The 12,864-nt window shown below is 44.8% G+C and overlaps 2 protein-coding genes across 5 annotated transcripts in view; one reads left to right on the top strand and one right to left on the bottom strand.

Moving 5' to 3' along the window:
• The window catches only part of SMG5 (SMG5 nonsense mediated mRNA decay factor), a 32,121-nt gene extending 26,203 nt beyond the window's left edge, over positions 1 to 5,918 (bottom strand). Inside the window, exons 1-4 of one of the 4 annotated variants that reach the window (XM_056816245.1) lie at positions 5,680 to 5,918; positions 1,861 to 1,959; positions 1,168 to 1,291; positions 617 to 773 (exon numbers count right to left, since the gene is read on the bottom strand). In XM_056816245.1, the coding sequence (XP_056672223.1) occupies positions 617 to 773; positions 1,168 to 1,291; positions 1,861 to 1,959; positions 5,680 to 5,753 (454 nt within the window). In that variant the 5' untranslated portion in view covers positions 5,754 to 5,918. Of the gene's footprint in view, positions 1 to 616; positions 774 to 1,167; positions 1,292 to 1,860; positions 1,960 to 5,679 lie in introns of those variants that run through there. The other 3 variants (XM_056816244.1, XM_056816246.1, XM_056816247.1) reach the window with 3 other exon arrangements.
• A 109-nt stretch (positions 5,919 to 6,027) lies between these two features.
• Positions 6,028 to 12,661, top strand: TMEM79 (transmembrane protein 79). Its single transcript, XM_001374724.4, has 4 exons — positions 6,028 to 6,965; positions 7,978 to 8,758; positions 9,394 to 9,607; positions 12,021 to 12,661. Exons 2-4 carry the CDS (start codon positions 8,044 to 8,046, stop codon positions 12,229 to 12,231), a joined length of 1,140 nt encoding a protein of 379 aa, XP_001374761.1. The 5' UTR covers positions 6,028 to 6,965; positions 7,978 to 8,043; the 3' UTR covers positions 12,232 to 12,661.
• The last annotated feature ends 203 nt before the right edge of the window (positions 12,662 to 12,864 follow it).

Genomic DNA, 12,864 nt, shown 5'->3' with positions numbered 1-12,864 from the left:
ATTGGAAGATAATTCTCAAGGTCAAAAAGGTGGGGGTGGAGTAGAGGCGAAGGCTCTGACTAAGTTTAACTAAGGGAGGAGATGGAAATTTTTTTTTTTAAACCCTTACCTTCCGTCTTGGAGTCAATACTGTGTATTGGCTCCAAGGCAGAAGAGTGGTAAGGGCTAGGCAATGGGGGTCAAGTGACTTGCCCAGGGTCACACAGCTGGGAAGTGGCTGAGGCCAGATTTGAACCTAGGACCTCCCGTCTCTAGGACTGGCTCTTAATCCACTGAGCTACCCAGCTGCCCCCGAGATGGAAATTTTTTAAAAAAGAATTAATATATTTTGTTAGACCTAGGGCTACCCAAAGTCATCCTTTCCTTTCCCTCCTTTCTAAGCCAGACTACCACAATCCATCCAAGACTTATAGGAAGTTTCTTCTATTCCTTAAGATTTTTACATCAATCACTATGTTTTTGTTTTGTTTGGTACCTCAGAATCTTATTATCTTTAAAGACCAGCAGATATATTCACCCTCAAGTTTTGATATAATTTCTGTAGAGGCTATGTGACATGTTCCCTTATCCCACATTCCACCTCCCACTAAAAGAGAAGTCCTTGAGACTCACTGACCTATTAGAGGGTCGGTGACATGAGTCCAGTCAATGCAGCATTGCAGTTCAAGCTGGTAGTGGGACTGGATGTAGAGGAGGAGATGCTGGTAGAAGCCAATACCAGCAACCAGGTGTGTCCTGTAGGCACATTCCAAGGTGCTCCGGCTGTGGATGTGCTGGGGGGCAGGTGGATCAGGGAAGGGGAGGGGCCGGCTAAGCAAAGGGCTCAGGGCACCGCCCCCCACCACCCTGGCCTCTTACATAGGGGGAATATGTCTACAGTTTTAAAACTCAGAATGAAGTTTACCCTCACCACAACCAGAACATTATTCTACCCCCCTCCATCTCAATTCTGTTCTTAAGCATTGGTTACCTTCCTCCCCTCTCTCCAAAACCATAATAAAGTACTTCCTCTTCATCCCTAAGTATGCTTACCAGAGACCCTTTCTCTACCTTTTGGACACTCTTCCATTTCCTCTACCCCACCCTCTGCAGCCCTCAAATGGCTCTCCCCACCCAAGACACTGTTCCTCTCCTCCTTTTCTTCCCCAACTCTACCTCTCTTCTTACCTTTTTGTTGGTCTTGATAAGCTGGATAACCTCATAGTACACCTTCCTCCACAGTAGCTCCTCTGCTTTCCTCCCATAATCCACTGGATGCAGGAACATAAGCTTGACACAGAGTTCACGAAGCCTAGGAGAGAATAAGAGTGGAAAAGGGAAAAAGAAACTACCCATTAGCTTTTTGAGGTTATCAAAGAGACTAAGAGTTAGCTACAAGGCAGCATTTGACAACATGCCTACTATCCAGATAACTGTGCTCTCACTTAAGGGAAAGTCTTTAATGATACTGAGTATCATCACTTCAAAAAGACAGATGTCTCAAAAGACACATAAGAATTTCATCCTCTCTTCCCTAGCATCCTGTTCTCTTTTCCTCTGATTTTTCTTTTTCCTCTCCTTCCCTCCAGGAAGAAATACAGATAACTCTTCCTCAGGATTCAAATGTAGTTCTTATTGTCAATCTGTGGGATATGGAGAGTAAGGATGAAGTAAGAAACAAATCTGGGAGCTGTTTCCTCTTTCCTCCCTTTGGAAAAACCAAAGATCTTGGGCAGCAAGAAAGATGACAGCTTTTCTTATTAGCCTGGCAAAATACCCCTGAATTTGACATGGCTTACTAAGAAAAAGAACAGGACAAATGGGGAGAGAAAGAAATGAAAGAGAATTGGGAAATGTTGTTTGGAGGATGCCCCCGCTTACTTGTTCCTTAGGCTAATGTTCTCTGGTTTGAACACTTCTTGGTAAGCAGTTTTGTTGCAAAGGATGAGGTCAAGTCGATGCACAGCCTCCACCACTGCCCTACAGAGAATACAAGACAGACAAATGCTGAGACATTAGTATGGTGTGGTAAAGGTAAAAGAACTGGGATTAGGAAAAAGGGAAAAGGTTAAGAGAAACATTCAAACTGAGGAATACTTGGACCTTATCCTTTGAAAAATTATGTCTTAGCCATAAAAAAAAAGACATTCCTAGTGCAAGTATTAACTCTAGGAATGGTAAAGGCAGAGGAACCAGGAGTGATGGTATACGAACAAGCAGAACAACTCTTTTCTCAACCATCTTGTCTCTGGGATGTGGAGAGGCCACTGTCTTTACTGTTCCCCCATGTCCTTTGTAGGGCAAAGATTCCCTCCCCTAGCAAACTCCTAAACAAATCAAGTTCTACTTGTCTGTTAGTAGTCTGGCACCTAAATGGCAATTCAGATGCTAGCACCTAGCTAAAAGGTTATCAAGGCCTTTTAGCAGGCAATCTGAGATACCTTAATGTCAAGGAAAGACACAAGCAAATCCTATCAGCAAGATTAGGCACCCAACCCTATAAAAAGTAATCATTTCTAGAAGGTCTCAACTACTAACACTTCAATCGGGCATGTGTTTTAATCAAATATACCATTTTCTTCTCTGGGATTTCACACATTGCTCTTGTTTGGCTCTTCTAGTTATATGAATCCTTCTAAGTGTCCTTTGCTGGATTTTCATCCATGTTACAACTACCATACTTACTTACACCCACTAAAAGAGTGTATCCCAAGGTTCTTTGCTGGATCCTTTTCTCTTTCTCTTTATACTTTCTCATTTGTTGATCTCATTGATCCCATGAGAGCTCAATGATCATTTCTATGCAGATAGCTCTCAGATCTATATATCCAAGTTCAGTATCTTTCTCCTGAGCTCCAGTCCTACATCACCAACTGGTTCTTGGACATTTCAAAATAGATGCCTTATTTCATGGAATCTCCAAAACCAAACCCATTGTTATTCCCCCCTAAACCCATTACTCTTCCAAATTTTCTTATTGTTGAAGTTTATACTATGCTACCAGTCACTCATGTTTGTAACATTGGTGCCAATCAATTCCTCACATTCTCCACATGTTCAATTAGCTGCTGAATCTTGCAATTTCTCTTGTTAAAAGATGTATTGGATATGTCTTTTTCACTCACTCACAACTCAAAGTTTAGGTCCTCAAAAACTTTTGCCTGAATTATTGAAATGACTCTGTAATGCTCTCTCCCTCCCTCTCATCTTTCCTTATTCTAATCCATTTTCCAGACAGCTGCCAAAATGATTTTTCTAAGGTGAAGATCCGACCATAAAACCCTACTATTCAGTAAACTTCAACAACTCCTTATTTCCTCCTAAATTAAAATATAAAATATTTTTAGGCATTTAAAACTCTTTCCCATCTTCTCACCTTTCCAGTCTTTTTTTTTTAAACCCAGAACTTCTCTCTTGAATTGATACTAAATATCAGTTCCAAGGCAGAAAAGTGGCAAGGGCTAGGCAATTGGGGTTGAGACTTGCCTAGGTCCTCCTGAATCCAGGCCTAGAGTTTTAATCCACTGTGCTACCTACCTAGCTGCCCCTTTCCAGTCTTTTTTATATATTACCTTTTTCACAAACTATAGAGTCTAGACAGACTGGCCTATTTGCAGGTCCTGATACATGCTACATCTTTGACTCTGTCTTTTCACTGGCTGTTCCTCATGTCTACAACGTTCTTTCCTCACTTCTGCCTTTTAAAATCTCAGGCTTCTGACAATTCTTTCCTGGGTCTACAGAGTTGAATCCTAGCCTAAGATGCATCCAATCTGACCATAATTCAAAGCCACCACTTAAATAAGAGTATAATTCAATTGATTCATCCAGTGAAGGCTGAGAAAGTAGGAGGGGTGTCTGCAAATGCTGGGTGTAATATGAGAGGTTTTGCTACCCAGAGTAGCATATGGCAAAGCTTTGGTTTCAGCTAAGGGTAGCTGTTTCTGTTAGTAATTGAATAAAGCAATAATGTTTCCACACACACACAAAATAAATAAAACAAAATAAAATCTCAAGCTTCTGTCAAGATTAGGCTCAGACCTTTAAAGGAAGCCTTTCCTGGTTTTCCTTAGCTCCTAGGACCTTCCTCTCTAAGGTTACCTTGTCTCTCTTTTGCATGCATTTTTTATTTATCTATTTCTGTTGTTCCCCCAACAGAAAGTAAGCTCCCTAAAGACAGACTGTTTTTTCTTTGTATCCCATATCCTTGCCCTGCTTACTAATTCTCTCACAGCTAGTTTGGGGTAACTTCATGCTTTACTCTAAAGAAATGAAGGGTCAAAGAATTCAGAAAGACATCCCCATTCTCTTTTGATAATTCCCTTTGCTATTCATAAATAATTCTGAAAAGTAATTGGATGTCTTAGGGCTCATGCTTGAAGACATGCACATGGATAGAACTCCAACATCCAAAGACATGCATGTGCCAACACATTAGTTTAAGCACTGAGGTGGTGGTTTTTAGAAGGGACTAGATTGAGATGATTCAGAAGGCCAGAACAACTATCAGGTGCAGGAGATTAGAGAGAAATCTCACCCAGTGCCTGCCCACGCTTTGTGTGATAGAACTAACACCCAGCAGCACAGAAGAGACACACGTGCCACCCCCAATCAGCTCTTCATGTACCCAGGGACCGCTGCGGGGCAGCTCAAGGTGGGAGCCTTCAGGCTACTAAATTTGATCATTGTATTATTTTTGGAGCAGCTTGTATCTCCCCATGCCCTCTGACTGGCACAGCTGAAGTAGGCATAATGCCCACTCGCTGAAAACACAATAAGCCGTGACTCTTTCCTTGCTGGGATGCAACTTCAAGATATACCTTCTCCCATCCTGAATCCCAAAGCCAAAGCCAAATGCAAAGAGCAACCCCACTTTGGGGATGAAAACATCAAATGCAGCATCGCTACATAGCCCCTGATTCTAGAGGGGACCCAGTTCTGGAGTTAAAGGTACCACCAACCTTCCCCTCCCTCACTCCCACTCCTCACTGAGTGAAAAGGACTAAAGTCATGACCCAAGAGCTGTGGCTTTATAAATTAAGAGATTAAGCACAAAGTATGTACAATCAGTCACAAGGCTGAGTGAAAAACAAAAGATCCAGGAGCCCCCAAGTACCCCTTCGGCACGCCCATCAATCACTTCTTAAACCTCCCTATGGCCCATGTCCCAGATAGGACAGCCTTCCCGTTTCCAAACCCTCTCTATGTGTCCTACTTCCACAATCCCTCCCAATTAGGTATCCGTCTTGCCCCCCTCTCCCTCGTTCACACTTCCCTTTTCCTTTCTGGGTTTTCTCTTGCAGGTTGAATGCCCCCACCCCCATCCACTTCCAGCCAAAGGAATCCCAAGGATCTCATTGTCATCAACACTGTCCAAACCCTATTTTTATCTTCTTACTTCATTTCCTCCAGAGGACTCAGTCCTCACCCCGAAGCCACCTCAGATTTCCTCCACGTGTCCAACCCACCCCCACCCCCAACTCCAACTCTTAGACCCTAACCCAGAGCTCTAAAGTCCCGCCCCTCCCATCTCCCTCCAAAATTCTACCTTCCGCTCGCCTTCTCCATTTGTACCCTACATGAACCCGCCCCTTATCCGTGGCCGGCCCCGCCCCGCCTGCTTTTTACCTCCCTCCCATCCCCCCCCCACCCCCAACTCCCTACCAGCGGGTCCTCCTCTCCCGCCCAGGTCCCTCTCACCGGTAAAGCCGCTTAGTATGCAGGACCTTGGCCTCGGGCTCACTGCTCTCCGCTGCGGGGGGGCCCTGGCTCATGGTGCCCGGGGCCCGGGGGCGGCTCCCGGTTATAAGCCCCCGCCACCCGCCGCCACCGTCGCCGTCTCCGGCCGCAGCCGCAGCCGCCACCGCCGCCGGCCCTGCTCGGCCGCCATCGCTGTGAGGCGGCTGCCCGCGACGGCTCCTCCTCCGGCCACAAAATCTCGCGAGAACACCACTACCACGCCAGCTACTTCACTGTCACCAGATCTCGCGAGATTCTGTCTCTTCCGGTGGGCTGGGAGTTGCCAATACTAACTCTGGGCAACATGGCCGCTTTTCTAGCTTCTCACGCATTGTCAAAAACTTTATTGACAAAACCAACGAAGGACAGAAGACAATGCAGAGGGCGGAAGCTGAGAGAGTAGAGGCGGTCAGGTCTCTTGCAGAAGGGCTGCCAGTGTCCATATTCTCCTGTGGGCACCTAGTCCGTTCTTTTGCTTTTAAGATCAGTTTCAAGTAGATGACTCTCCTCTTCTTCCCATGATTTAATTACATTGATTTCTCCCTCCCTATCTCTTGTTACATAACCTCCAGCCAAAGGTTATCTTATGCATAATTCCCCTGATTCCTTGCAGGTCATCTTGCTCAGTCCAGCCCAGCCCAGCTCAGCTCAGTTTAATTTTGTCCAACTCAGCCCAGCTAAACAAGGTCCTCTCCAATTCTTTTAAAGGCTTCTGGAAAAGGGAGGCAATCCTTCATTCCACGCCCCCATTTCTGTGTCTTTTACAAAAACTCCAAGTGAGAGGTCTTGGTTGCTGTCCAATCTTTATTCATCCTTGTGATTTAGTCCAGGCCCTAGGATGGAAAGTGTTGCAATGGGAAACAAGCCTTTTCTTCTCACAGGCCAGAACCCACAAATTCCACATTAACATCAGCCTGTCCAAACCAATTTGGGCACACAGACACAAAAGCTTCCCCCCCTTGCCCTTCCCTAGCCAGTCAAGTATAGACCACTCCTAAGCAGGCTGAATGTGGCCACACCTACACCTTAGGGACAGTGACCCTTTCTCTTTTTTTTTCTGTCGGAGGATTTTGTAGGGTGGGGCCTTCCCCTTTAATCCCAGCCCCACCTGCTCTGGTCAGACAGGTTTGGAGCTGCAGGTAAAGGGAGGGAGACACGAAGATATACCTGCAGAGCCAGTGGGGAGCTGGAGCAGCTCTTTTCCCGGATGGGCCCTGGGATCTCCCTTCTATCTCTCCAGATGGAAAGTAAGGGACTTTCTGGGTCCAGGGTATGAGGGGGCGGTTGAGGTATGGAAAACGAGGGAAGTCAGCCCAGTTAATGGTGAGGAATTGGGGGGGGGGGGAAGGAAGGGTGAGAGGAGGAGGGAAAATAGAGACAGGAAAAGGGAGGAAAGAAACGTTCAATGATTAAATTTACAAAGTGAACAAAGATTGGACCCTTAAACTTTACCAATGAGATGGGAAGTTGGTCAAGTGACAGAATAGGTTGTTGCAGTTGTGGCTGAATTCCTGTCTACCCCCAAACCTTGGGCTTTTTTCTATGGGTACTGTTCACGTCTCAGGTGTCCAACATATTCCTGTGGGGGGAACTTTCTGGGAAGGAGAGAGGTTGGCAATCTCATTTTCAAAGGGGAAAGTGAGGGTATGGCTGTCCAAATGTCCAGAAAGATCCTTAGCAGTAGTAGGGGTACAAGGGTGGGAAGGGGGGATTCCTAGATCATGGGGTGGTAGGCAGAAGGAAGGGCTCAAGGTATCATATCCTCCATTCATTCTTAGATATGGATGGCCATGGCTATGACCACAACAGTTTTGGGAATGGAGGAAAGGAGGGGAGAGGCCTAGATTGGCATGGATGTCTGGGTTCTGTCCCCCTGACTCATCCTTTCTTGCTGAGATGATGTCAAAATGTGACTCCATTTCAGTTTTCCCTTCCCATGTTCTGAAATTGCCACACTTTCTTTCCAACTCACAATGCTTCCTAAGATCTAGGGGAGAAGAGGTTGTTTTATATATATAATTTTCAAGTCAAAAGGGTTTTTCCCTTCCAGGGAAACAGGAATATCTTACACAGACCATTTCCCTCAGGTGCTCTTCTTAATGACACAGGCAAAATATATGGGAGAGTATGAGGACCTCTGCCCACCATAGAGGAGCAATGACCTAATTCTCTCTAGCCCTTTCCCCTAATACTGGCCCTAATGCTCTTTCCTTCTGGATAAAGAAGATTCTTAACAGATTTTCCTTCTGCTCTTCCCAGGGTGACGGAAATCCAGTATTATTCCCCAGAACCTAGGCATCTGGGCCCTTCATTGATTGCCCTAGCATGACAGAACCTGAGACACTGGCTCTGCTGGAGGTAAAGGGGCAAGAAACCCTTGAGAAGACTTTGCCCCAGCCCCTCATCCCTAATGGACTCAGACCAGAGGGGGAAGAAGGGGAAGAGCTTGCCCCTTGTGAGAACGAGATGGGGAAGGTGGGCAGTGAAGCTACTACTTTGCCCTGGGTGAGGACATCATTAGGTATTGGCCCTGAACCCAGTGCCCCCTTCCCAGACTCTCCTGGTTGGCAGGGATATGATAAAGAGCCCATTCTGACAGAGCTGCCCCATAAGCCTGAAGAGTCAGCTGAGGAAGATATTAACCTGATGCCTGAGCAGGCAGCCCGAGCATTTGTGCCAATTGACCCACAGTGCATTGAGAGGAGGCCCCAAGAAGAGCTCATTGTCCACTGTGACAAAAAGGTTGAGGGTGAAAGCCAAGCCTTTCTGTTGCCTCGAGCTGCTCGGTCAGATCCCCCTGAACGGAAATGGGCAGAAGCAGCAGTCGTCCCCCCTGCCCACTGCAGGAGTTGTGGAGGCTGTGGCCGTGAGGGATTGAGGGCTGTGGCCTCTTTTGGGGCTGCTCTTATCTTCTTCCCCTGCCTGTTATATGGAGCTTATGCCTTCCTGCCTTTTGATGCGCCCCGGCTGCCCACCATGAGTTCTCGACTTGTCTACACACTCCGCTGTGGGGTATTTGCCACTTTCCCCATAATTTTAGGTGAGTATTTGGGGGTAGAGAATAGACATCTCAGGGGAGCACTGTGGTAAGGCTGGCTTTCCAGGGAGGGTGAACGAGCTTGCTCTGGTACAGAGAGGGTAACGTGTATGTGCACCTATGCACCTCCAAGTGCATGTTGTGGGCATAGTGGGGCATCTAGAAATGGGATGAGTTGTAGGCATAGTGGGGCATTTAGAAATGGGATGTGGGGATGTTTAGGAATGGGAATCTAGGCTCATCAAAATTATGAAAGAGACAGATTTTGACTTTTCCAGTGCTGCTTCTTTCAAGCATGTCTGGCCTATAATTTTGATCCTAACCACCCCTTTTTCTTATTCTGTCTTTGGACTCCTTCACATAACACTTTCTCGCCCCCTATTTCCATGTTTTTAGTTGCCCCGCCCCCCACCCCAGCTTTCTATGAATTTACTCTTCCCAAGCACCTGACCCAATTGTACCCAAGTGCCACATTACCTCATCTCTTCATGCTCCTTCTTCCAGAAGCCCTATTCTTTTATCTTTCTGCTTTTCCTTGATCCTTTTCCATTATTTTTTCTTTTGAGAAATTTCCCAGGCTCTCCCCTCCTCTTTCTTCCCCATTGCCTTCATATTCTCCCCATTCTCTCTTAACCCAGGGCTTCTGGTCTACGGCCTGTCTCTCTTGTGCTTTTCTGCACTTCATCCCTTTGGGGAACAACAGAGAGAAGTTGAAATCCACAGACGATATGTGACTCAGTCTGTCCAGCTCTTCATCCTCTATTTCTTCAACCTGGCAGTACTTGCCACTTACCTGCCCCAGGATACCCTCAAGCTGCTACCCCTGCTCACTGGCCTCTTCGCCATATCTCGGTGAGTTAGGGGTGAACTGGGCATTTGTAAAACCCATAAAAAAGTTGGGGAAGGGGAAGGGGAAGAAGACCTAGACAATTGTAATCACTAGAAAGTTCTTCCTTAGAGCAAGCCCTCTCTAGAGAGACAGCAAACAAATTTATTCCCTTTCTCAAGTGGCAGCTGTTCAGGTATAAAAAGTGTGGATTAGGGCTCTCATGCCTTCGGGAAGTATTCTTTTCTGGGAGAAACATCCCCATTGAAACAATTCAGAAGGATTATGTAAGATGATTTATAGACCTCATACCATTTCAATCATTCTTTTGTTACATTCTAGTTTGTCAGTGTGACCACTAAAAAAATGTTGCCTGGAACTGAATTTGATACACCTAGTATGGTAGAAGTGGATTGAATCATTACCTCCCTTCTTCAGAACCCTATCTACTAATGCAACCTTAAAACACACTGGCTTTTCTGGGTGCCATGTCATATGGCTCACATTCTTCACATGAACTGTTGTTAAATCAAGTCTCCTATAATCTCCACCTTCTATTTGTGTGATGTTTTTAACCCAAATACAGAGCTTTACATTTGTCTCCACTAAATTTTTAATTCAGGCCTGTTGAGCTCTTTTTGAACCTTCATTGAACTATCCAATGTGTTAACTATCTTTTTGTGCAGTCAGCCTTGTGGACCATACTGTCCATAGGGTTTTCTTGGCAAAAATAGAGTCGATTTTCCATTTCCTTTTCCAATAGATTAAAGCAAAGAGAGTTTAAGTGACTTGCCTAGGGTCACATATCGAATAAGTGGCTAAGGCTGGATTTGAATTCAGATTTTCTTTAGTCCAGGCCCTCAGTGCTCCATTGAGCCATTTATCTTCTTAGATTTATTACTTGATTCTAGTGTTATGCAGGGTGTCCCAGAAATCCCATGAAGCATTCTAATATTAGCCATTTCCTTTTCACTATATATTAATCTGACATATACGTTATCTTTGCTATCAGTCTCTTATCAAGAATAATGTACCATGCCAGAAGCCACCTGGCTCTGTGGACTGAAAGTCAAAACCCAAAGATGGGAGGTCCTGGATTAAAATATGACCTCAGACAAACTCAATTAACCTTAACCTCCTACCACAGTTATGTTATGACAATGGTTTTCATCCTGAAACCTTGATCCCTTCCTTGCTTTTCTCTCTCTAGTGGAGTGTCCCTTCAATCTTTCCTCAGCCCTCCTAGAAATGTGAAATAGATCCAATGCCTTGGCTAAAGCCTTAAACACACACACACACACACAAACACACACACACACACACACACACACAAACAACAAAAAAAGAGCCCTTACCTACTGTCGTAGTATCTATTTTAAGACAAAAGTGGCAAGGGCTAGGCAATTGGAGTTAAGTGACTTGCCCAATGTCACACAGCTAATAAGTGTTTGAGACCATATTTGAACCCAGGTTCTTCTGACACCAGGCCTGCTGTTCTATCTAATGTATCATCAAGTTAACCCAAGACATAAATATTTAACCAAATCTGAGGATGAGTTGAAATTGGAAAGCCTAGTTAACATGTTGGCTAAAGATCTTCAAGGGGTTAAAATATTCATTGAATATAATTATTTGAAACTTGGATAAAATCTAATAGAAACAAAATCCTATCCTTGAATTATTAAAAAAAAATTGCAAATATAGGACTGGGTAGCTGGACAACAATCATATGAAAAAGACCTGGAACTTAGAGACTGCAAAAAGCTGCCAAAGGATAATATGTTCTTGGGCTACATTAATAAAAACTTTGTGCCCAGAATGAAGAATGTGATCACCCTGCTGTATTCTGCCCTGGTTAGGTGGTACATGCAGTATTATGTTCAGTTTTGGATGCCGCCTCTTAGGAAAGACAATGTCAAGCTGAATAGAGTCTAGAGCAGGGTGAAGATGGTGAGAGAACTGAAAACCAGACCATATAAGGAATGGGGGAATGCATAACCTAGATAAGAGAAGAAAAAAAGAGACATGATAGCTGTCCTCAAATATTTGTAGGGCTATTGTGTGGAAGAAAGTTCAGGCTTGTTTTGTTCTTAAGGGTCCAGCAAGAACTAGGAAGAGAGGTGGATTAGATTTTGTTGGGGGAGGGGGGAAGGTGTTTCCAAAAATCAGTGGAGGGGTGGAGCTAAGATAGAGGTGTAGTAGCATCAAAAGCTGGAACCACTCTGAGAATCCTCCCAAACCAACCAAGTCATAATGCAGTTTTGAGTTTTAGGAACTTAATTCTTTTGAGGCATCCAGTATAATGAAAAAAAATGTCCTGACATTTAGAATTATCCAAATAAACAGGTTCCTTCAGGAGTAAGCAAATTATTTCTCATTGGAGGTCTTCAAACACTTGAGTCCCTTCCAAATCTGAGATTCTCTGGTTTTCTCTCCCAGGCTGGTGTATTGGTTGACTTTTGCAGTGGGCCGGTCCTTCCGGGGCTTTGGCTATGGGCTGACCTTTCTGCCATTGCTCTCTATGTTGGTGTGGAACCTTTACTACATGTTCCTGGTGGAGCCTGAGCGTATGTTCACTGCCACTGAAAGTCGACTTGACTACCCAGACCACGCTCGAGCTGCTGACTACAAGCCACATCTCTGGGGGTGATACCCAACCCTGCCTACTGTTGATGTTCTCCCATTTCCCCCCAAACCCTAGGGAACTGAGATGATCCAGAACTCTTCACTGAATGGACTCTGGATATACCATCTTTGCCCTTTGAATTCCTGGATCATGACCTTTGAACCAGCTGCTTTTGAACCTTGCCAATCCTTGAATTTGATGTTGGGGTGGGTGGTAGGTGGAGGGGGCAAGGAACTCACATAGCAGAGGTCTTATACTGCCTCTGGCTACTTCATTCTAATGTCTCTTGATGCCTGTTACTGCCTTGCTTTTTCTGTAGCATTAGTGGAAGGAATTCTCGTCTTCTAGAGGAGAGAACAGAATTAGGGAAAGCAAAATCCCCGATTTTTTTTAGGTCTTAATTGGCTCAAGAGAGAACTTGTGGAATAATTTAATAAATAATTTTGAAACAGAAGCAGGGGTTCTCCAAGTTAATGGAAATTTTCTTATCAGGACCTGAGAAGGACGGGTCTTAACTTTGGGCTCCCTCTAAATATCCCCTTAGTGATCTTTTTATCTTAGCTAGAAGAAAACAAGTCATAACTTCTCATCCTGCTTCTCACTACCTCTGATTGTAAACTAAGTCTAAATAGTTCCAATTTCCTTGCTTTGGTTGGG

The sequence above is a fragment of the Monodelphis domestica genome, chromosome 2, assembly GCF_027887165.1.
Source record: "Monodelphis domestica isolate mMonDom1 chromosome 2, mMonDom1.pri, whole genome shotgun sequence".
Lineage (NCBI taxonomy): Eukaryota > Metazoa > Chordata > Mammalia > Didelphimorphia > Didelphidae > Monodelphis > Monodelphis domestica.
Note: the sequence above shows the minus strand (reverse complement) of the source record. Positions and strands in the feature narration are given on the sequence as shown.

Coding starts and splice junctions, on each gene's coding strand:
- TMEM79 (XM_001374724.4), top strand. CDS start 8,044: ATGACAGAACCTGAGACACTGGCTCTGCTGGAGGTAAAGGGGCAAGAA. Junction 8,759..9,393: donor CACTTTCCCCATAATTTTAG/GTGAGTATTTGG, acceptor CTCTTAACCCAG/GGCTTCTGGTCTACGGCCTG. Junction 9,608..12,020: donor GGCCTCTTCGCCATATCTCG/GTGAGTTAGGGG, acceptor TTTCTCTCCCAG/GCTGGTGTATTGGTTGACTT.